The 24,461-nt window shown below is 44.0% G+C and overlaps 1 protein-coding gene across 2 annotated transcripts in view; it reads right to left on the bottom strand.

The window, feature by feature from the left end:
* Window positions 1–7,547: 7,547 nt before the first annotated feature.
* The window catches only part of MYL9 (myosin light chain 9), a 30,433-nt gene continuing 13,519 nt past the window's right edge, over window positions 7,548–24,461 (bottom strand). For both annotated transcript variants that reach the window (XM_015413413.1, XM_015413412.1), the window contains 3 exons: window positions 17,118–17,323; window positions 10,616–10,777; window positions 7,548–8,961 (listed from right to left, as the gene is read on the bottom strand). In XM_015413413.1, the coding sequence (XP_015268899.1) occupies window positions 8,789–8,961; window positions 10,616–10,777; window positions 17,118–17,301 (519 nt within the window). In that variant the 5' untranslated portion in view covers window positions 17,302–17,323 and the 3' untranslated portion in view covers window positions 7,548–8,788. The remainder of the gene's footprint in view (window positions 8,962–10,615; window positions 10,778–17,117; window positions 17,324–24,461) is intronic.

The following is a 24,461-nucleotide window of genomic DNA, read 5'->3' as shown; positions in this document are numbered from 1 at the left end:
AGATGAGATGATGGTGTAGGGGGGAAGGTTTCAAGTTTGTTAGGCACTGGGATGCTTTTTGGAACAAGAGAGAGCTGTACAGGTGAGACGGTCTCCACTTGTCCCGAGAAGGAACCAGGCTACTGGTGCTTAAAATCAAAAAGGTGTCAGAGCAGTTTTTAAACTGAATACTGGGGGAAAGCCGACAGGAGATGAAAAGTCTCTGGTTTGGGTTGGGGAGTTGGAGTGCTTGGTGTTGGAGGGAAAAATAGACATTGTGGGTATTTCAGAAACTTGGTGGGATGAGGAAAATCAGTGGGATACAGTGATTCCTGGTTATATATTATATCGGAACTTAGGATAGGGGGGAAGGGTTGGAGGTGGGGTGGCTCTGTATGTCAGAGAGGGTATAAAGTCCAGAAAGATTGAGAGGCTAAGAGAATTGGATTCGCTTCTGAAAATTCTGTGGGTTGAAATAGGTGGGCCAAAAGGAAACTTAACACTGGGAGTTTGTTATCGCCCACCAGATTAAAAGATAGAGGAGGATTATAAAATGATGAATGAATTCAAGATAGCAGCTAGACAAAAACACTGTGTCGTAATAGGTGATTTTAACTACCCACACATTGATTGGGTTAATATGTGTTCTACTTGAGAAAAAGAGATTGAGTTTCTAGACACTCTAAATGACTGTGCTATTGAGCAGGTGGTCACGGAACCTACCAGGGGAGAGGCGATCCTTGATTTGGTCCTAAGTAACACTCAAGACCTGGTGAGAGATGTAAAAGTGATTGCACCGCTTGGGAACATCTCCTGGAGATTTGGGGATGGAACTGCAGGAGAACAGGGACTTCAGTGGGATACAGTGCCATAGAGTCCACCTTCCAAAGCATCCATTTTCTCCAGGGGAACTGATCTCTGTAGTCTGGACATGAGCTGTAGTTCCAGGAGATCTCCAGGTCCTACCTGGAAGCTGGCATCGCAACTCTCAAATCATCAATAATAGTTTTTAATAAAATAATTAATCCAAGTGAAGCCTTCAAACATTGCTTAAAAACACAAATACGGTATGAACCACACAGTACTATTCTGGTACCAAGGCGACTAAGCTAGAATAGTTTCCAAACATTCACCAGACATTCTTTTCAGTGAGTATTTAAAGTTGCTAATTCTTTTGAGGAAAGGGTAGCTACATACATATTTAAACCATTTTTACTTAATTTAAACCATAGTTTCCAAGTTTCTTCCTGTGAAATAGGCCAATGAGCTACTTCATAGTAAGCCGTCTGAAGTTTCTTTTGTTAAGCTTTGCATAAACCTTTAAGTGGATTTACATCTTGAATCAATTGATTTTAACTTCATTCAGGAAATTAAGTAAATTAGCTATTCAAATTTTAGATATATTGATTGAAACCAGGTTGAGATTAGTACTCCCAACATATGGGGAGGGTCATGATGTTTAATTACAGATTTGCCCTAAATTATTAGCAATTGTTATAATAGAGTTTCATATAGAAGGAAACAATGGAATCTGTTATAGATGTAGTAATTCCAGGAAATGTACTAGTATTGTGAAACAGGTATTGCTGTATTTCAAAATATTAATTACAAACAATGAGCTTCAAACCTGTTTTCAAATCATATTTTTGAAGGATATTTTTCTAAAACTCAGTCTTTAACTCATAGAGTACAGGAATATGTCTAAACAAGTCTACTCAGAATTAACTCAGCCCTTGGGGGTTATTTTTTAACCTTTAATACTAATCTTAAAAAAAGAAAAAAAGCAACATTAAAAAATAAAATTAGGAAAACAGACTTTAAATTCAGCATGCTTTGGTTAAGACCCCCCCCCATCCACTATAGCATTAAAAACAAATTATTGGCTTAAAATTTACAGCACCCTTAAAATAAATCCTGAGCTATTTACCAGAAAACAACTTCCACCTAGGAGTTGCAAAACCATTTTGAAATTGTTATTGTCACTTGCCAAATTTTGAAATTCGTGGGACTGTGCTGGGTTTTCTAAATACAGCAACCAAAGGGTCAATAAACATTGTCAATAAACTTTGAAGAGATGGGTGTTAAATTCAGGTGTGCTGTAATAAATTATTGCAAACCAGGAGTACAGGGAATTACTCCAACCTTCTTTGAAGGACTCTAGATTACAGCCAAATTTCTACCACCTGAGAAATGCTGCTGTGGGAATTCTAGAGTCTGTAAAAAGTGAGATAGCTAGGTCCAGCTTAAAAGCTATTTGGACTGAATTCAGATGGTGAGTTATATTAAAGCATTTAGATAATTACTGAATTCATGTAAAGTACCATTTTAACCCAATTAGCAAAATTTTGGGGATGTAGCCTCCAAGAAAAAATTTACCTCAAAAGACTTCTTGGCCACTCCCCCATGCAGTTGCCAATGAGTCAGCAGCTCGAGATAGGCCTATTATTACTCCGGCCTTTGGATGAGGAGGTCAAATTAGGAGGATGTTTGCCCAAGGAAACATAGGGCACTAGCCCTAGGGTTGTCACTTTCTCTTCCCAGAGAATCTGTGTCTTTACCAGCTGTAGGGACAACCAGAAATTGAACAGTTGTAGCTGTTTCTCATAGGGAGATAAAGGGTGAACTACAACTTAAAATTCTGGTCTCTGCTCTCTCTCTCTCTTGACATTACTCTGTACTTAACCACATTCACTCTATACTGCTCTGTCTTCTGCTGGCCACTAATCCATCTTTATACTGCTAAAACTGCCAGTTTTTATTCTTATCCTACCTTTAACACCAGAGCTGTTGTAGGTCTGTAGTGGCAAAATTATGTGGAAATCTAGGGGTACAATTTATTCCAGCATCATCTTTCCTGAGTCAGAATCTGATAAGGCACCTTTAAGACCAACAAAGTTTTATTTACGGTATTTCACACGCAAGTGCACTTCTTCAGCTATGCCACTGAACTAAAACTTTATTCTCCCGCTTCAGACCAACACAGCTACCCACCTGGAATAAATGTGGTTAGACTTGAAGGTGCTGCTACACTTCTGTGCCTCTAGCAATTAAAACATGAAGTAATTAAGCAGGTGAAACTTTTTAAGGGATGGATACTAAATGACAGGAAGAGCTTCACCTGGTTGCTGTTAAAGGCATAGGGGCAGGGGACTAGGTTGAAGGGTAGGTGAACTTTACTGAAAATAAAATCTGGCCTGGACAGTAGTGGTGGAAGGGAAACCTTATTTGTGCTCTCCAGAATTTCACAATAAAATAAAAGTTGTATATAATGAATAGTGTCAACTTTGCTCATTATCAGTTGGTTTCTCATCTGCCTAATACAGCTGGGTAGTCTTTTGGGCAGGGATGGTGGCAAATTTTGTTTTGGCATTCTAAGAACACATACTGTGGTGTAGGTCTGTTATAGACAAGACAACAAGGGAATTTATGGCACCTTGTAGACAAACTAGCTTATTCATCAGAGGGAGCTCTCTTCATCAGAGATATAAGAACATTAGGAGTAAGTCCTATTGTAGGAAGAAATACAACTAGCTCTAGAAAGAAGCTTCAGGTGAGTGTCACGGGTGCGGCGGTGGAGGGAAAGGGAAAACAGAGGGAGGCAAGCCATGTTTATTTCCTTCTGCTTAGCCATAAGGCAGGACTGTCTCAAGTCATTTTGTTGCCCCAAGTGGGTAGTATGGGAGGAAAGCCACATGGTAACAGATATGGTTCACTCCACCCCTGTCTTATGTTGATTTGGGGCTATGCAGTGGCAGCTAAGGTAGAAAAGCATCTCCTCCTATGCCATGTTTTCTGGGGTCCAAGGGTCTGGAAAGTGGTTCTGTAGCCACTTACAGGGTTGCCAACTCTTGGTTGGGAAATATGTGTAGATTTGAGGGGTAGATCCTGGAGAGGGCAGGGTCTGGGGTGGGAAGGGACCTCAGCAGGATATAATGCCATAGAGTCCAGTGCCCAAAGCAGCCATTTTCTCCCAGATAACTGATTTTGGAGATATCCAGGTGCTGCCTGGAGGTTGGTAACACTAAGGGGAGGGGCAGACTTGTAGATCTGAGTGGTAGAGCCTGGGGAGGGCAGGGTATGTGGGGGGGACCTCGGCATAGAGTCCACTGCCCAAAGTAGCCATTGTCTCCAGGAGAACTGATCTTGGTCATCTGGAGATCAGTTGTAATAGCTGGGTAGGGAAAATAATGTGCTGTAGCTGGGAAACGTGGTAATTTCTGGGAGATCTCCAGGCCCCACAGGGAGATTGGCAACAGCAGTGAACATTTAGGGGCAGATTGGGAGATGTATTTTACCTCAGGACACATTCAATGACTCCCAACAGCAAACTGTTTAGAATGTTGGAGACGAGGTCCAATCAGACAGCATATGCAAATGACCTCTGTGTCCTGAATAGCTGGGAGGGGTTGACCAGAATAGAGTGAGGCCCAATCAGCCCGCATATGCAAATGACCTTGAAAGGCTAGCCCAATCAGGTAGAAGGTGAGTTGTTGGGATCATGGCTAGCCTTTTATACAAGAGGTGCCCTGCTGGAGCACACCAGTAGTCCATTATACCTGTTTCACGTGGCCAATCAGCTGCCTTGCAGGGCCAACAAACAGGGAAATAATTGGCAGAAACACACACACCCACACCATAGAATGGTGGAAGAGAGGGTGAGAGCTAATCTTTAAAATGAGAAAATCCAAGAGAAAGACATCAAAGACTGTAGGTGGAGAGGAAAATGCCAAAACAGCAGTTAAAAGAATAAATGATTCCATCATTCCCAACTGTTGATGAATTGTCAGAGCAGACATACAATTATTTTCTGAAGTGGACTAACCACTTCCATTCTCTTTGAGCATAAACGGATAGAATAAAGCTTGTGTATGAATTCCAATTCATGCCAGAATTTCTCTTGTCCTCCCCCCCCCAATGTCCAGGGAGATTGGATGCTGCCTCACTGGGTTTTGAATGTTTCCATTTTTCATGTCTGATTTGTATCCATTTTATTTGCTTGCTTAGAGGGAGCCTGGGTGATGCTTTAGTTACTTGTTAAACTTTTTAGCCATCCTGCCACACAAACATGATACGAAAAGAGTAAACTTTCTCCATTCTTTCAACATACATTTGCATGGGAAATTGAGTATGGACATGTCATATGTAGTGTATCGGACTAGGATCTGGGAAACATGTAGTGTTGCCAACCTCCAGGTGATGGCTGGAGATCTCCCTCTATTACAACTGATCTCCAAGCAACAGAGATCAGTTCATCAGGAGAAAATGGCCACTGTGGAAGGTGGACTCTATAGCTTTCTACCCCGTTGAAGTCCCTCCCTTCCCCAGACTCCACCTCCCAGTCTCCAGGAATTTCCCAAACTGGAGCTGGCAACCCTAGAAACACATATTCAAATTCCCTGTTCTGCCATGGAAGCTTGATGGGTGGCCATGGAACAGTTGTTCTCTTGGCCCAGCCTACCTCACAGGGTTGTTGTGAGGATAAAATAGAGGAGAGAATGATGTAAGCTGCTTTGGATCCCCATTGGAGGGGAAAGCAGGGTATCGGTATAAATAATTAAATATATAAAACATGAACATTCCACAAACTGGACTTTAATTTCATTATGGAGGAATGTTCTTCAAGTAATCTACATGAATTGTCTTGATAGGCAGGACTACATTACATCTTTATTTTGTTTAAACATCTAGCCCAATTTTGGCAGTGTATAAATGCCTAGTTATGATTGTTAGATTCTATCCGGTAACTACAAGAGTTATTAACTCTATCCTGTGGGGGGTTTTTTTGTTCCTTAATTACTGTTAAAAGAAATGTATGTAATTATCTACTATGTACTTAAATCATTATAAACTACCATAGAGACCACAATTAACAGGATGTGTCTTAACAGCTACTTGGTTTTCTTTGTAAACACTTGCTCCTAAAGAGACAGTTTATCTCTTTCAGGCTATGCTTCTTACTTCTTGTGAGGATTATAGAAGCAGATTAAGAATGACATATTATGTGGCAATGTAACCAGTATGTATAACTAGTGAGCTGGACTCCAAAAACTGCTAGTAGAATGCAGTCCTGACAAGCTTTTGCACAGGATTTCATATAAGTTTTTTTCACAGAGACTCAGAGTCTGCTACAATAACATGATGTGAGGGGGTTAATTAATTTTTGCTAGCATGCCATTTTTCTGCTAAATCAGAGTAGCCCTTCTGATAATGGAGTCAGTTCTAGATTGAGACATTTTGATCGCATTCTGTGCTGATGGCAAGAGCCACTTATGAATATGTTGCACTGCTGTTGAAATTGCTGCTGGAAATGCTTCAACCACTGTACAGTACACAGATGGACAGAAGTAGTGTGGTGCTAATTCACTGCTGGAAGACTTGGCAGTACAGTCTTTGCAATTTTCCCCAAGAATCTTGAAAAAGATTGGGGAAACTGTTGGGGGTGGGGTGACAGGAGTAAAAAGCGCCAAAAGCTAGAGAGGAAGGAGGTATCTTGAATGAAATTGCAAACACTCTGTATGCTTCCCTTTTATTATGTCTCCACTCCCAAGCAGCCTCTCCCAACTCTTACTTCTCTGTGTAAGTCGGGTTGCCAACCTCCAGGTGGTCGTTGAAGAGCTCCTGCTATTACAACTGATCTCCAGGTGACCAAGATCAGTTCAACTGGAGAAAATGGCCACTTTGGAGGGGGAACTCTATGGTATTATACCCTGTTGAAGTCCCTCCCCTCCCCAAACCCCACCTTCCTCAGGTTCCTCCCCCCAAATCTCATTTCCCAACCTGGAGCTGGCAACCCAATGTGCAAGCCATTACATGAGGTAGCTAGGTGATGCTCAAGAAGCTCTTGTTCTGTATGGACAGATTAGTGAAGGTGACAATGCTGATGCTAACATTCCCTTTGGAGAGGAAAGAGTTAAATAGTTCACTTATCTCCTTCTCCTGGTGAGAGTGAATCATGGGTGGAGCCCTGTTGTCCCATGGGCCTTTGCTCAATACAATCTGGTTCCTGCTAAAAATTAGTTTGGGTGTAGCATGATTTTTTATCTCTTAGGGAAAATGCATGGCGTAAATCTTGATTCTGGTGATACTGGATTGAGAAAGCCAGGTATGCACAATCCTATCAAAATTGGATGGAATTCAGCCGCTTGGATATTCCTTTAAGTCCTGTGAATTTCAGCAAGGTTTAGTCTTGGGTGTGTCTGATTTTCCTTGGATTGTATTAGGCATGCTCTACCTAATGTCCTTAGCTTCAGGGTATGAAGTATTCCGTTCAGGTATGTATAGGGAGGACCATAAAATTGGCCCAGAGGAGAAGCTGTGCCAGAGCCAAGGGAGGTTTTTCCAGTGTTAACCTTCCCAAAGCTAATTGAGCTACATTATGAAGGAGGCCACATACAGACTGGAAGTATGTTTGCATTGTACCCTTTATATGCCATTTCATTTTCTTGAGATTTGGTCTGACTGACAGCAAACAGCTTTACAGGCAGTTCTAGGGTTACCAATCTCTCGGTGTGGGCTGGAGATCTCGCAGAATTACAGCTGGCCTCCGTACTACAGAGATTAGTTTCCCAGGAGAAACTGGGAATGCCTCAAGCCCCACCCCCAAATCTCCAGGAATTTCCCAACCCAGAGCTAATTAATTAGCAGGGATTATGGAACAAGGGCTTCTATAGCACTCCAAGATTTGTACTTTTTAAAACTGAAAAAAATAATCTAGTCTTTTTTTTACCCCCCAAAGCAAGGTTTTCACCCTCAAGATAATTATAAACAAGAGGGTGAACTTTTATTTATTGATATTCCTGCTCTGCTTTTTTGTCAGGTAGCCAGCTATCCAATAAGTACCTCCATGGACCATGTTTCTCAAGGTGTGGGTGGTTGTATGTATTTGGGATGAAGTAGAGAATAAGAGGGAATCAAGGGAAATTCTTTTCCACAAGTATGTTTGTGCACTCTGCAAATCCTCAGGTGAAAAGGTGTTCTTTTGTGCACATGTACAGAGAGCAGGAGGCCTACCAGGGTGGAAAAACAACCCCTGAATTGGTTCCCAGTGAGTGCTGAAATAGCTTCAATATAGTTCTGAGAGAAAGTAGTACTGGTGAAGGCCAATGTGCTACAGCCTGTAAAGATTTAAACTTAGATTTTGGGAGACCTGAGTTCAAGTCTCATCTCTGCAGTTATTTTATGACCTTGGGCAAATGTCTGTCCAAGCTTCCCAGCTATACAATGGGAATAAAATCATAGAGTAGTGCTAATGAGAAAACAGTAAGGACTGCAACAGTGCAGTCCTACAAAGTTTCCATGCCTGTTGACTCCGTGGATTTAGAAGGATATAACTCTGTTCAGGACTGCACTGTAAACCACTTTGCAAGTGGGAAAAAAAGTGCTATATAAGCGCTATCTCCGCAAACCCCCTTAGATTATACTGGAACCAGCATTGGGTGATTGTATGTCATATATGTACAGTGCCAGATCATCTGGTAATCCAGTGTATCTTCTACCTCCTTTGGCAAAATCTATGCAGTTAGACCCTTTGAGAGAGGGGAAATCAAAGTACCTTATTCCATGGGACCTACAGAATCAAGGAGCAGCTTAACAAAGGACCAATATGATCTGTATGTGTAGGGAGGTGCAGGTGTACAAACTTGCAATGTGTATTCTTCCTTTAAATTAGCGCTTGATCTGCTGAAATGTTTCAAAGCCTTTGCCCTTACTGACACAGGAGCATGATGGCAGGGGACCTTCGAGGAGCAGCAAGGGGGCCTGGGCTTGGGCGTGGACAATGGCAATTAAAACGTTGGACTCTCTCTTAATTCTAATCATCTTTGTCTTTGGCTCCATGCTTCAGGATACGGGTGAACTCCACGTAGTTGAAATTGCCTTTTTTGTCAATGGGGGCTTCTCGATACATCTCATCAACTTCCTCGTCTGTGAACCGGTCGCCCATGGTAGTGAGCAATTCACGCAGGTGATCCTCATGAATGAAACCTGTGGAGATATTGGAAGAAAGGAAGGGGAGGAAATCCCCCCCCCCCAAAAAAGTCTGGATTAATGCAGGATCATGTCGAAGACAGCTCCTTCCATGAGAAAATGTGAAGTGGCCATTTTAAGTGTCAGATTTTGGGTGCCGTTAACAGTGGCGTAGAAACAGATCTGATCCATGGGATACTCTTTCACAAATCACCTGAAATAATCTACTGGCTGGTACTGAATAATCCTACTCCTGCCTTAGGATCCGAGAAGCATCTACTGCCCACCCTCATTTTGAGGTGCAGTTCTAACCCGAGGCCGTCCTTCATCTTCCCAGACTGAGCTCATTAACTCATTCTTTGTGTCTTTGCTATTCCAGGCTGAGGCCCAGCTGAACAAGACAGCCACATGAAGATGTGCTTTCATGATCATAGGAACAGGTTTATGGACTACACTTTAGATTTTGATTTAGTTCACTGTGAGGTTAAGTCAGGAAACGAAATGTCTGTCTCATAGTATTCATTGACTTACCCACTCCTGCAGGTGTGGTTTCCAATTTAAGGGAATCTATCACTATTATTCTTGTTTATTTTTCTGCTGTTCCACTAGCAGAAACAGATCTTTCCATTCCTTGCCTTTCCTCTAGCATCCCCTTTTAACCCCTTAAAATTGCTGCTAGGAGGAAGGGATTCCTCACAGGCCAAAAGAGTTGGGGGCTGCATTAAAGACAGAAATCAGGCCTCCTCCATTCCCACCAACAGAATGCTGTTTTACAGACAGAGATTGCAGGTAATTGTGCTGGTCCAAAGCAACTTCCAAAAAGGAAAACCATTTGGTATCTCTTACAGGGACAGATGGGAAAAGGCCCCTGGAAAAGGCCCCGTCTCCCTCAAGGAGGAAGGGAGGAAGAGGCAGCCTGTCTGCTGAGCCGGCCACCTCTTTCCAAGCTCTGCCCAGGGCTCCGGAGTCCCCCCTATGTAGGCTTTGGGTGTCACCTCCCCAGGCTGTGCAGGTTTCAGGCATGCTGGATGCCACCTCCCTTGGCCACACAGGCATCCAGCAGGTTGGGCACCTCCTCATGTGGGCAGGCCTGATGTTGCTTCCCCACACGGCTCGGGAGCCCGAGGGCTGGGGCACTCATCAGGGCAATCTTTAATGTGTAAACGATATGTGATGTCATTTGGGGTATAAGATCTTCTGCCCTTCCTGGTTATGGCAGAATACAGCTTTGGAATTGCTGAAGTGCTAAGGTATTCAGCCCTGTATTCCCTGTTTCAATGCATTAAACAGATATTCATCTAACTCGGACTCCGTGTGTTTCCAATTCGGCAATGGGAGCACGCAGGCAGATTTGTGTATCAACCCTTCTTGCCATTTGGCTGATGCAGCCCAGATGGGGAGTCATCATCATCCCACCAGGAGAAGTCCGAGTGGCCATCATGGCCAAACCACTAATTACCTTTTATTAGGACCAACTAAAAGAAACACAAAATATTGTCCAAGCTTTCAAATTCCCCAGAACACTTTCTCACACAGACAGCCAAGGGATAAGGCAAGAGTCCCAGGTCTGAGAGTTTCTCATGAAACAACAGTATGTTTGCTTATCGCTACTTGCTGAAGCTTAACTTAGTGTTTCCAGTTGCCATGGAGAATTGATCTGCATTGACTGTACCTGTGGCCTCCTCATCAAAGCAAGCGAAAGCATTTCGGATAACATCTTCTGGATCAGTGCCATTCAGCTTCTCCCCAAACATGGTGAGGAACATGGTGAAGTTGATGGGCCCAGGCGCTTCACTCATCATGCCTTCCAAGTACTCATCTGTGGGATTCTTCCCTGAAAGATTCAATCAGGGAGAGTTTAGTCTTTTGTCTCAGTGGCCTAGTTTGCCTTTTAGTAAAAGCCATGGTTACTGCACTCTGTTCTTATGAGAGGATAAAATAGACAATCAGAAATTGAAACTGGAGTGAGGTAACCTCATCGGAGTCACATTTGGCAAGGGACGGGAGACTCCTACTGGTCCAAGGACTAAAGCATCCTGCTTCCCACAGTGACCAAACACAAGAAGTTCGAAAGAAGGGTATGAAGGTAAAAGACTTCCCCCTCACCCACCCAGCTAGTGGTACTTAGCAACATAGGTCCTCTCTCAGCTTTGGTTTCATTCACCATCATGGCTTTGATGGACTTATTTTCCCTGCCTTTGCCTAATCCTATGGCCATTGTAATTTTTTGTGGCAGTGAATTCCATACATCAATTGTGAATTCCATACATTAATTGTGTGAAGAAGAAAATTCTGGTCTGTCGTGAATCCACTGATCATCAATTTCAGTGGTTACACAGACACTAAGTTCTGGTCTAATGGGGGAGAAAAACCTCTGTGTGCCATACCATTTGTAATTTCGTCAATCTCTGTCATTGTCATCTCTATTTTTCTAGTCTTAAAAGCTCCAAGAAATTTAGGATTTTGTCACAGCAAAGGTGCTTCAATATTGAGAAGGCTTGCCAAGCCTAGGATTGTCCCTGATTATCACAGTTCTTTATTATACTTCCAGACAAAAATGTACAAAATGGAAGTTTGTTTGCTGATGATTTTGAGGTATGTATTTGACGTGTTTTTCTGCAGGGTATTAGCTAGTGCCTACTTTTATCATATTAATCCTAATCTGCCTCCAAGGAATTCAAGATAGTACTCTACTTTGAACTCCTTGAAGAAAGGCCAGGAACTATGATAATCCCCCTTTTTTGGGAAGGATTCCCCCAAGATATAGTTGTCAGAGTAGTTAGAGTATAGCAGTTAAGAGCACCGGACTAGAGTCCAGGAAACTCAGGCTCAAATCCCCACTTGGCCATGAACTAAAAGCTTGCTGAGTGACCTTGGGTCAGCTGTTCTCTGCCTCACAGGGTTATTGTAGTAAGGATAAAATGGAGGAGGGTAGGCTGCTTTGGATCCCCACTGTGGAGAAAAGCAGAGTGTTAATACATAAATGCATTGACATCCAAAGAACATATAATTCTTGCTGTGCTGGGATTTTTTCAATCTTTTAGTCTGTGGTTTGACTCATATGGCTGATCCCGTGGATAAACTAAATTCAACAGTGAGTTTTCTCAATGAATGTGCTTTGGACAATGCAACTCCCGGTCATCCAGCATCCTCTCTCTGATTGTGGCATATGGAGAAAACACACGATTATACAACAATCAATTGTGAAATTGAACAAAACAAGTATCGAGTAGTACCTTAGAGACTAACAGGATTTATTTTAGCGTACGCTGTCATGTCAGAGCTCATTTTACGTACCATGGCTCACAAAAACTGGAATATATTTTTGATATGCCATGGGACTACTGTTTTATTTTTCTGTTGCAAATGAATACAGCTACCCATCTGGAATTATTCACTGGAACAGAATCACGTTTGGACACACACAACTCACAACACTCATACCACTCCTTAATTTTCACACCAGTATTCATAAATATCCCTGATATGCTAATCCTGGAATTCCCTTCTTCCTATCTTTTTTTCTCCCTCTGAAATTCACTGCCATTTTGAACACATGAAGCTGCCTTGTATTAGCCCCTGTTCGTGTTAACAGTTCATGCATGTACAGTATACACTTGATTTTTTTAAAAAAAAAGTGCATTCAGTAATTCTCATTACATTCAGTGCACGTAAAACTGTTAATGTTATTTAAATACTGCATTTATCCAGGTACTGCTTTCCCATTTCATTTCTGAAGTGAACACACCCGGGCTCTTCCTTATAAATGGATGCACAGACATGTGAACAGGGCTATTGAGTCAGGTCTTTGGTCCTTCCAACTTAGTCTACAGAGGCTCTTCTAAGTCTCCAGAAGAGAACAATCTCTTCTCCAGCACCTCTGCTGAGCTCCTCGAACAGACTCTGTGACCTTCTACATGCAAAACAAGTCCTGTGCTCCTGAGTTACACTCTCCCTCCCAACTATTGGAGAACCAGCTGCTCTAATCTTGTGGCATCTCTTGAACAAAGACCAGTCTCTTGCATCAGAGCATCTGTCTTTGCTTATGAGACGTGTGTTGTTCATAAACTCGAATAACTGAATTTTGTATAAGTGATCAGCATGACAGGAAGTGTTTCCACCGTGTTTACATCAGCTGGCTTGACTGCATCCTAGCAGTGCATTTACTTCTTCTCTACAAGGTCTTTCTAGCCGGAGTATAAACATTACATTGCCCTGCTAAGCCAGGGCAATAAAATGCCCCTCTGACCTTGTTCTCACAAACAAAAGTGAATGGGCCCCTTGCTGATGTAGGAAGATAGTTTCCTAGGAGCTTCCTTTTAAATTGCCCATAAACCAGATCCTGGGGATAAGGTTTAGGGAACCAGAATGCTAGGTAGCCAATCAGGAATGGAAGCTAAGGGGGAAAATCCCCATGGAAGAAATATTGCCAAGTTCATACAACTCATTAATTTAATAAATGGGAGGACAGGGATTCCAGTGTGGCCCAGGTTGTCACGTGCACGCATCCAAGTCCAGTTTCTGGATGAACTAGTCCCAAATTGCTCATTGGGTCCATCAAAAAAAACCATCAGAAAAAGCCATTATTTTGTTTACACAAGTGTATAACCAAGTGCCCTCTAGTGGTCTTACATAGAAATGCAACCTTTTAAATCCGCTTTAAAGCATGTGTTTATGTTTCACAGTATCATCCCACTGTCTTCCAGTTTCTTCCCATTTTCAAAGATTTTTTCACACATTCATTTTTCTTTTATCCTCCCCAATGCTCCCGATCTCAATCAAACCAGGTTGTATTTGCATGCCTTGTAATGGCCCGTGGGAGTGGTTCAGTAAGTCTACAGAATGCGGGTCAACATTTGTGATCTGCATGTTCACTTGGGGTCCTTTTATCCCATACCAGACATTCTGGGCTGACATTAAGTCTATCTGGATTTGAGATTATGCCTATAGGAAGCTGTGTAGGTTTTCTGGGTGATCTTGGGCTATTCACAAACTCTCAGGCTAACCTACCTCACAGGGTTGTTGTGAGGATTAAAATGGAGGAGGGGTCGCCATTGGTGAGAAAAGTGGGGTATAAATGAAGTAAATAAAATGTTTAAGATCCATATAGTAACTGCTATTGTTTTCATTTTAATGGTTGTTTTAGGTCATTTCTGATTCATTTTGAGATTTCAGTAAATTTATTGCACACGCTTTGAGAATCAGGAAACAAATGTGGTACAAATATTTTAAACTAAACAGTGTTGGAACATGCAGGGATCACCATCACTTTCACCTCCATTTTCAGGGGCGTGATGTGAAAGAGCTCTCTCTGCGTGAGACTCTGAAGAGCAGCTGCCAGCCTTGAGTAGACCATACCGACCTTGATGGACCAAGGGTTTGACTCAGTATAAGGCAGCCTTGTGTGCATTCATTTAGTTTTTGGTTGCCTGATTCTTACTGAAATCATTACCAGCTTTCATCTTGGAGATATACAGTGGAAGGGGAACAAAGAGGAGTCTGAGTATGGCACCAACACACTTTTGAGGAACGCATTCATTCAGAAGTCTTCCATATCCCCCTGCCCTCCAGCATAATGCAGACGAGAGAAACTTCTCCCTTACCCATGGTGCCAAGCAAGGCTTTAACTTACTACAGCAGAGGTCCCCAACATGGAGCCCACGGGCACCATAGTGCCCACCAGCACCTTCCCTGGTGCCTGCCAAGTGTTTTTAGAAGTTGTCAGTGCCAAGTGAGGCTCTTGTCCATCAGGGATTCTAATTAGCTGAGGATATTTTTTTAAAGTCTTTTCAGTGGTAGTCACTGCCACAGTGTTGGTTTTATTTCCCCCTCACTTTCCTTACCCAGTGTATTTTTAAAATTGCTTCTCTTCTCCCTTGCACTTGAGAAGAGAAGAAGAGAGAAGAGATTGGATTTATACCCCACCCTTCACTACCCAAAGGTGTCTCAGAGCAGCTTACAAACTCCTTTCCCTTCCCCTCCCCACAACAGACCCCCTGTGAGGTAGGTGGGGCTGAGAGAACTCTTGACAGAAACTGCTCTTTTTCAAGAACAGCTCTTATCAGAACTACAGCTTGCCCAAGGTCATCCAGCCAGGAGCAAGTGGAGGAGTGGGGAATCAAACCCGGTTCTCCCAGATTAGAGTCCACACACTTAACCACTACACCAAACTGGCTGTCTTGGGCTACACCAAACTTGGGCTTCCTCTGTGTCTGTGGGCGTGAGTGAGAGAGAAGAGGAGGAGACTGGATTTATACCCCACCCTTCACTGGATTTATACCCCACCCCTCTCAGAGTGGCTTATAATCCCTTTCCCTTCCCCTCCCCACAACAGACACCCTGTGAGGTAGGTGGGGCTGAGAGAACTCTTGACAGAAACTGCTCTTTTTCAAGAACAGCTCTTATCAGAACTACAGCTTGCCCAAGGTCATCCAGCCAGGAGCAAGTGGAGGAGTGGGGAATCAAACCCGGTTCTCCCAGATTAGAGTCCGTGCTCTTAACCAGTACACCAAACTGGTTTTCCTCCCTCCTATTAAACAGAACTTCTGCCTGAAATGTCGAAGAGCTACTATCAGAATTAGGCATAACCTCCCGTCCCTGACATTTAGTGGTTGGCTCCACTTTTTGCGGTTGTGTCACCACCTTGTGTCAGAATCTCCAAGGCACCTGCAGGCTCAAAAGTGTTGGAGACGCCTGTACTTCAGTCTCAGACTAGGCAAAAGGTTCTGGCTTCATCATCTCCAGGTGAGAATCTGAACATTTGGGACTCTATGCATGGGCTTTCCCCTGTGCTCAGACACACTTTGTGATCTATGCAAGACACTGGCGGTCAGTTTGTCCTCCATTCTTTTGTACAACGGACGGACCGGAGGACACTCGAGAAGCAACAGTTTGTACAGGGGCCAGACGCAAATGAGAGCTGGTCTTCTTTTAACAGTTATGGAGGAGGAGAAATTTGGCTAGCTATAGTTTGTCATGTTACACTGCCGCAATATGTGAAGCTGCCTTGTCTCTTCTGACTGGCAGCATCTTTCCCAGGGAAAGACCTTTCCTAAGTTCCTAACACTTCCTAACTTATTTTTAAGTGGAGATAAACCGGGGACCCTCTGCAGGCAAAGCGCTACGGAGCCATGACCTCAGAGCCGCCCCGCCAAAGTTTTCTCTTTTCTCCAACTTCTAAATAAGCAAGAGCTCTGACTTCTTTGCACCTCATCAGCCTACCAGTTCCTGCCTCCCCTCCAGGGCTCCCTCTAAGCTGAGTTCGGGTGAGCTAGCTCACAGTTTTTGAGCCTCCGGCTCGTGCATTTTCATCTGCTCAGGAAGGAGGGCTCCAGATCAAACTAAGTGATGCAGTAGCCAAATCACTTGCTCACGACTTTAACGCCAGTGGCTCACAAAGTAGAATTTTTGCTCACAAGACTCCACGTCTTAGGAGGAGGAGGATATTTGATTTATACCCCGCCCTTCACTTGGAGTCTCAGAGCGGCTTACAAACTCCTTTCCCTTCCCCTCCCCACAACAGACACCCTGTGAGGTGGGTGGGGCTGAGAGAACTCTGACACAAACAGTTCTTTTTCAAGGACAGCTGTGCCAGAGCTTGTGACTGACCCAAGTGCAACTCAGCAGGTGCAAGTGGAGGAGTGGGGAGTCAAACCCGGTTCTCCCAGATTAGAGTCCGCACACTTAACCACTACACCAAACTGGCTCCTCCTCCTCCTCCTCCTCCTACTACTACTACTACTACTGCTACTACTTAGAGGGAGCATTGCTCCCCTCCCCTCCCCTACTTTTTTCAGTTCAGCTAAAGCGTGTCCCTCAGATTCCTGTACACACACATGACCTGACCTTAGACCTCCTTAATGGCCAATTCCAGGCACCATCCAAGCACAATATATAGAATAAATCAGACTTAGCTGCTATAAATCGTCTGGAATGCTTCACATACATTATCTCCATAACCCTTACAACAACCCTGTGAAGCAGCTTGGTATCATCATTTCCCCGTTTTGAAAAGGTGGGAGGGCTGAGACTAAGACAGAGCCACTTTTGTTGCACTGCTTAATAAGTTCATGGCCAAGGTGAGAGATTCAAAGCTAGGAGTTCCCAAGTCTCAGCTCATCCTATTGGCTGCTGTGTTGCACCAGCACATGTTGAACGGGGCATTGCTTTGTTACCGAGAGATGCCAGCATGTCATGCAGATCCTCCTTGTCAATGAAGCCGTCACGGTTTTGGTCAATCATATTGAAGGCCTCCTTGAACTCTTGGATTTGCGACTGGTCAAACATAGCAAAGACATTGGAGGTGGCACGCTGAGGGCGCTTCTTGGTGGTCTTTGCTTTGGCTCGCTTACTGGACATCTTGCTGGGAGTTTTTCTGTGCCTGGAAAATAAACGGGGGTTTACTGGATACAAGAGAAGGCTGAATGCATTAATTCTTTGAGAGTTGGCAATCAGGAGTCTTGCCCTCACCCTGGTTTTTCGTGCAGTGAATCTTTGAAACTTATTTGAACTTCAGCTTTACAGATGCATGATTTATCTGTGTAAACATTTTCCTTACTTTAAAAGGTAAAGGTAAAGGTTCCCTTGCTCGAAAGCCAGTCGAGTCCGACTCTAGGGTTGCGGTGCTCATCTCCGTTTCAAAGCCGAAGAGCCAGCGCTGTCCAAAGACGTTTCCGTGGTCATGTGGCCAGCATGACTAAACACCAAGGCGCACGGAACGCTGTTACCTTCCCACCGAAGTAGTCCCTATTTATCTACTTGCATTTTCTTGCTTTCGAACTGCTAGGTTGGCAGGAGCTGGAACTAGAGACGGGAGCTCACTCTGTCATGCGGCACCCGGGTCTCGAACTGCTGAACTCCTGACCTTCCACAGCCTGCAGTTCAGCGTCTTAACCACTTGAGCCACCGCAGCCCTGGGAGATAAAAATTTGGTTCCATTATTTATTTATTTATTTTTTCGTATTTGTATCCTGCCCATCCCGTGAGCGGGCTCAGGGTGGGTCACATCATCTCAAATAATACAATAAGGTTTAAAACACAATAAAACATTACATTATAAGCATTTAAAATCAGTAGTTATAGCTGCTGGTGCAAATTCCGACCCATTAATCAAGTTCTGACCCATTAATCAAGTTCATGTTAATTAACCACCCAGGCCGGAGAGACTTCATGGATATGTCTAGATCACAGTAGACTTGGTCATTGCCAGTTTGATGAGCTGCATTCATATGTCAAGGATAAACTCTGGCTTGCCTGTGATGGGAATGAGCCAGGAAGTTCTCAGCTCTGCAGTGCTTACTCTTCTATTCATTCATAGCACAGAGGCTGACAATCTCCTGATTTGGAATAAGGTGCAATTTTTTGTGATGTCCAGTTTGGGTGAAATGGCACTATAGTTTGTTCTCTTGCCTACAAAGCACACATTCTAAGTCGGGAGTAAACCAGGTTTTAGAATCCTGATTTGGAAGCAAAAGAACAAACCCTAGTTTATTGGTTTGGTGTATGGGGCTGACTGGTGTGACACAAACCGCAGTTTCTTGTGTCCTCTGAACAGGCTGAACTAACATACTATGCTTTGTTCCATTGCCTTCATATCAGGAGTGGGAGGAATGGCTTCCTACATCCCTTGGGTCCGTTTTTGATTATTTATTCATATTAAAAAGGTCAGATGCTAAAATAATACTTTATGATTCTCTCAGGCTCAATCACCATTTTTGTTCATGAAGAGAGCTGAAATTAAACTCACTTTAGGTTGGTTTTGATGGATACAAAGGTTACTTTGTGGATTGTGTTGGGGTACCTTGTTTACTCCGTGTCTATTCTTGGACTTTACAGTCCTGTCTTCACCTCATATCCTGCTGATTGACTGTAATGCATTTTTGTTTTTCTTTGCTGTTCTGTTGCATTTCTCTCAATAAAAAATTAAAAACTTTAAAAAAAAAGGAGTGGGAGGAATGGCAGGACTTTCTGGCTTGTTTGTGACACAACCCTGAGACTGCAGATTTCATAAAGAGACATATGGAGTTCTAAATAGGTTCTCACTGAATGTACACTTGAGATCTATGGCCGGATATGTTATCCCAAGCTCCCTGCAGAAAGAAATAGATACAACTGTACTAAACAAACTGTCCTCCTTTGCATCTAGTCAGCCTAACATTTTATCATTTCAAATCTTGGACATGTATTTTTGAATGTTCAATAACTGATGAGGCCTACCAATACCACGTTTTGAATCTCTCCTCTAAAATTGGAGTGTTACACTTTGTAAAAGAATCCATGCTGCTCATCCCACCCTGAAGGTGAAAAAGACCCAGATCCCAATTGTTGCCAACCTCCAGGTGGGGGCTGAAGTCATCCCAGAGCTACAACTGATGATCTCCAGACTAGAGATCAGTACCCTTGGAGAAAGCGGCATCTCGAGTGGGTGGACTGTGTGGTATCACATCCCTGCTGGGCTCTCAAACTTCGTCCTCCCCAGGCACCACCCACAAATCTCCAGGAATGTCCTCACGTAGAGTTAGCAGCAACCTTTCCCAGATCCAGTAAGTTCTTGCTGGTAACAACAGCATCCTAATTATCTTGCCAGGGCTTATGTCACGACTACAATACTCATACAACTGAAAACTATAGAAGAAGCACATGCGGATGAACTCTGGGAAACGACAAGTACTTGTTTCTTTTAATTTGCAAAGTGATTTACATTCTCAGTCGGGCCGCCTTCCCATCAACTCTGCAAGGTAGGTCACTATAATTCTCGTTATACTGATGGAAGTTCTGAGTCTGAGCATTAAACACAACTCAGCATGGTTATGGAAGGGGTCGCCAGCTCTGGGTTGGGAAATGCCTGGAGAATTTGTGGGTGGAGACTAGAGAGGGGGAGGGACTTCAGTGGGGTATGATGCCACAGAGTCTACCTTCCAAAGATAGGGTTGCCCAGGGGTCATTTCATAGAAAAAGAGCTAGGGGGACTCATTAGCATATGCCACACCCCCTGACATCACCGGAAGTGTGTCCTCCCCACAGCCGACGGCGACCTCCAGCGGGCACCAGCAGGGAGCTCCAGGCCCCGCCCTCCCGCACCTCACCCGGGGGGATGGCGTCCCCCCGCGTCCCCCCCAAATGACCCCTGGGGTTGCCAACCTCCAGGTGGTAGTTGGAGATATCCTGCTATTACAACTGATCTCCAAGCGGCAGAGATCAGTTTACCTGGAGAGAATGGCCACTGTGGAAGGTGGACTCTATGACATTTATACTCCTACTGAAGTTCCCTCCCTACCCAAACCCTTCCTTCCTTCTTCAGATTCTTACCCCCCCCCAAATCTCCAGGCATTTCCCATCCTGGAGCTGGCAACCCTATCCAAAGCAGCCATTTCCCCCAAGGGACTGATGTTTGTCACCAGGAGATCTCCAGCCACCAACTGGAGGTTGGCAACCCTAGTTAAGAAGGGGAAAGGTGCCGTGATGTGCCCACTTTTGAAAACTCTCATGCAACATCCCTGCACTTAGGTCTATAAATGCTAGATGAGTTGCTCAGGAAGTACAGAGATAAGTTACAAAGATAAGGAAATCTTCTCCTTTTCTACTTCTGCCTCATTGGGTACAGGAGACCAGCTAGAAAAAGGAAAGACAGCAACTCCGCTTAGTGGCCAATTTCTTTAAAAAGAGATGAAAATGTCTTCGGAAATTCATGACAGTTCTCACCAGGATCCTTTCCTCTGAAGGAGCCACCCTCAGTTAGCCAACTTGCTATTTACACAAAGGCAGCCTCACAAACAAGCACCCGAGCTTTGGGCCTACTCAGGAATAAGCAGGAAATTGGTTATCTGTTCCTAGCAGATTCCTAGCATTCCATTCCCCTCCCCCTGCTCTCTTTGTCTAGCCAGGCAAGGCGGGCATGTGGGTCTGTGCTCTTTCCTTGAGCCACAGTTTGTTAATCAGGATTAGAGGCGTCCGTCATGAAGAGGAGAGGAAGAATAAGCAGGAATTAGATATTCTTCAAAATAAAATAATAATAATACAACTTTGATCCCACCCTGGAATGGAGTTTGGTCACATTAGGCGTTTTCAAGCAGACTGTAAGATCTAGTCAGCCTTCCCAAAGTCCAAACAAAAATGGAGAGCTACTCTAATGGTATTCAAAGTCTTTTTAAAAAAGTAAAATTTATTTTGATTTTTTTTAACCTACCTTGTTACAGAGGCTCAGGATGGCTTGTAAATCTACAGCACCGTTTACAATCAAATTCTTGCAGAAGTTATTTCGAGAGAAAGTGGATACCAATTACCTCTCCTTGCCACACACCTTCTTCTCTAATTAGGATTGTGAAGCCTGGGGATGGAGGCATTTGGGGCAGGGCGGGACCTCAGTGGGATAGAGTGCCACCATAGACCAGGGGTGGCCAGACTGCAGCTCGGGAGCTGCATGCGGCTCTTTCACACAGTCTAGTTTAATGTAAACAAAAAGCGAATTTGCATATTTTTCAATAAAAACCTGTGTGTGATATTTGTGCATGTCTTGCGGCTCTCAAACATTTCACGTTCATTCTGTGTGGCAAGTTTACCACCCCCGCCATAGACTCTACCTTCCAAAGCAGCCGTTTTCTCCTTTGGGAACTGATCTCTGTCCCCTGGAGATCAGTTCGAATTCTAGGAGATTGCCAGGCCTCTCCTAGAGGTTGGCAACACTACTCCCTAATGAGCGTGTGAAATGACCTAATAAATCAGACCATTGGCCCATCTAGCCCAGTATTGTCTGCTCCGACGGGCAGCCACTCTCTAAAGGATCTGAAGGAGGTTTTCCCAGGCTGGGACTCATTTTGTGAACATGCATGTGCTCTGCTACTTGAGCTACAAGCCCATTCTGAGGCCACATCCATTTAGACCCAATGCGAAGGCCAGCCTGAACACACAGGGCTGGTGTGATGCATGTTGCTGTCCAAATAAGCTGAACGACATGGTTGAAAAGCTGCACAACAGGTTTCCTGCCCATGCTGTGCAAGATCCACAAATTCTTAGCACCTTCCACAGTGTTGAAGGAGGGAGGAACCTGGAGGCACTGTCTCTTGTTCCATGTGACTTAATTTATTGACCCTAAAAATAGTATTGCTTCAAATGAACGCTTTTGGGATTGCTTGTGCAGTCAAGACGGGCCCCAGCGTCACACACAGAGAAAGAAAAGTCAATACTGCAGGATCTCTTAGATATACTGAACTTCTCTTCAGGGTTCACAAACAAAAAGCAAATTGGAAATAGGGAATACATACAGACCAAGTAAGACTTCAGGTGTTTTCGGCCAAGGAAAAGAAAAAGGAACATTGCATGCTGGTGAGGTTCACTTAGCCATATCTGTTTTCAGAACAACAGAAAATGCAGGCAGGGCTTAGTTTGGCTTATCTCTAGAACATATGCTAAGGCTCCAGACCTGAAGTGATAATGAAGAGAGTGCTTGTGAACATGGGAGGAGTGCTCTTCCTTCAGCTGTGAATAATAACCATTCTATGGCCCACATATCTGAGATTAGGGGAATTCCAGACCAGCTAGAGTCTGGACGCCCTTTACAAATGAATACCCAGAAGTATGAAGCAAATATTCAGTATTTCAGCAACTTGTTCTTATTGATAGAATTCAAATTGGAATTTGTAGGGACTATCCTGCTTCCCAGCACCAGCAGTATACAGAACCAGTAATGGAGGGGGACATAATCTACATAAATAAACTGGGATGACCACAGAGGCACACCTGTTATTTCTAGGCAGGCAGGCAGCCATGTCTTCCTCAGGGCACTCGCCTCAGTGGCAATTGTACCACCTAGGGTTGCCAGCTTCCTGGAGAAAAAGTGTCCTGTTCCTTTAATGGAGGCTCATGGAATGTTATTTACCAGGTGATGTGAAAGCTTCACTTGCCCATTTCCACACATTAAGTCTCTCTTAAAAGGACAGGATATTTTTTCTCAAGGCCTGCTAGTAACTCTAGCACTAACTGAGGTCTTTTGGTTGCCACCCTTTAGTTGTTCCTCCACTTAAGGTGGCCCACTGGGTATTCAAAACCTCTTCCTTTTCTGTCATGGCTCCCACATTGTGGAAAAGGCTCCCCAAGGAGGTGAGGGGTCCACAGTCTTTACAAGCTTTAAGGAGGCCTGTGTTGTTGTTATGAAGGCTTTTACATGGGTTGAAGCTGCAACCATTTTCTTGGGGAGGGGTGAGATGGTGTTTTACCATATATCTGGGGGTTTTTTGGGGGGAAATGGAATTGTAAGCCACTTGAGAAAGGTGAGGCATACATGTTTAACGAAATACATAAATAGAAAAGAGCAAGAATCCAGTAGCACCTTAAACACTAACAAAATTTGTGGCAGGGTATGAGCTTTTGTGAGTCACTGCTCACTTTGACAGACAGGCACTTCCTCTAGCCCAGGAGAATACAGCCTATTACGGCAATTTATTTATTAATTAGATTTTTAATCCCATCTTCCTCCAAGGAGTTGAGAGTGCATGAAGGGTTACCAACTCCTTGTTGGGACATTCCTGCATATTTGGGGATGGGGGATGGGATTTGGGGGGGGGAGAGGAACCTCAGCCGGGCATAATGCCACAGAGTCCACCCTCCAAAGCAGCCATTTTCTCCAGGGGAATGGATATCTGTAGTTTGGAGATCAGCTGTAATTCTGGGTGATCTCTCCCCACCCCCAAATATGAGTGGTCCCCTCCCCCCAATTTTATTTTCACAGCTCCCCTACCCTATGGTAATAATTCCAGAAAGGCAGCTGTGTTCGTGTATTGCAGCAAAAGAAAACAGAAGACTAGTGGCACTTGAAAGACTAACACGTTTTATCTCAACATAAGCTTTTTGTGAGTTAAGGCTCACTTATTCAGCTACCCTATGAGACAAATTAGGCTAAAAAAAACCTGGATCAGGGTCACCCAGCCAGCTTCATGGTAGAGTGAGGGTCTGAGTCCAGATCTCCCTGTATCTCACACACTAGGCACTACATGATGCTCATTCTCCATTTCATCACAAAGGAGGCAGGAAAACACCGACCACATATTTGCAAATCTCAGCGCACTTCCATATATACAAATTGCAGTTCTTGTTGACTGGCACACAGAAGAGGAAGAAAAAAGAATGATTGTGCTGATTTAAACATGAATCGGGGGACAGTCATACCTCGCTCTCATAGGAATGGCAAAACAATTTGCAAACAGGTTGATAGCAACCAAGCATCCCTCACCTTGCTGCTAGGTCACACGTATGAAGCGGCCTATACTAAATCAGACCCTTGGCCCATCAAAGTCAGTATTGCCTACTCAGACTGGCAGTAGCTCTCCAGGGTCACAGGTCTTTCTCATCACCTACTGCCTGATCCTTTTAACTGGAGATGCTGGGGGTTGAACCTGGGGCCTTCTGCATGTCAAGCACAGGCTCCTCCACTGAGCCACAGAACCTCCCCAAATGTCTGCCAAAAGGTCTTTCTGCGATGGCCAGTCCATCATACCCCTGATTCCAGCACCCCCACTTATCTCACC

This window comes from Gekko japonicus, unplaced genomic scaffold (assembly GCF_001447785.1).
Source record: "Gekko japonicus isolate JY-2015 unplaced genomic scaffold, Gekko_japonicus_V1.1 scaffold79, whole genome shotgun sequence".
NCBI lineage: Eukaryota > Metazoa > Chordata > Lepidosauria > Squamata > Gekkonidae > Gekko > Gekko japonicus.
This window is presented reverse-complemented; position numbering and strand designations above follow the sequence as displayed.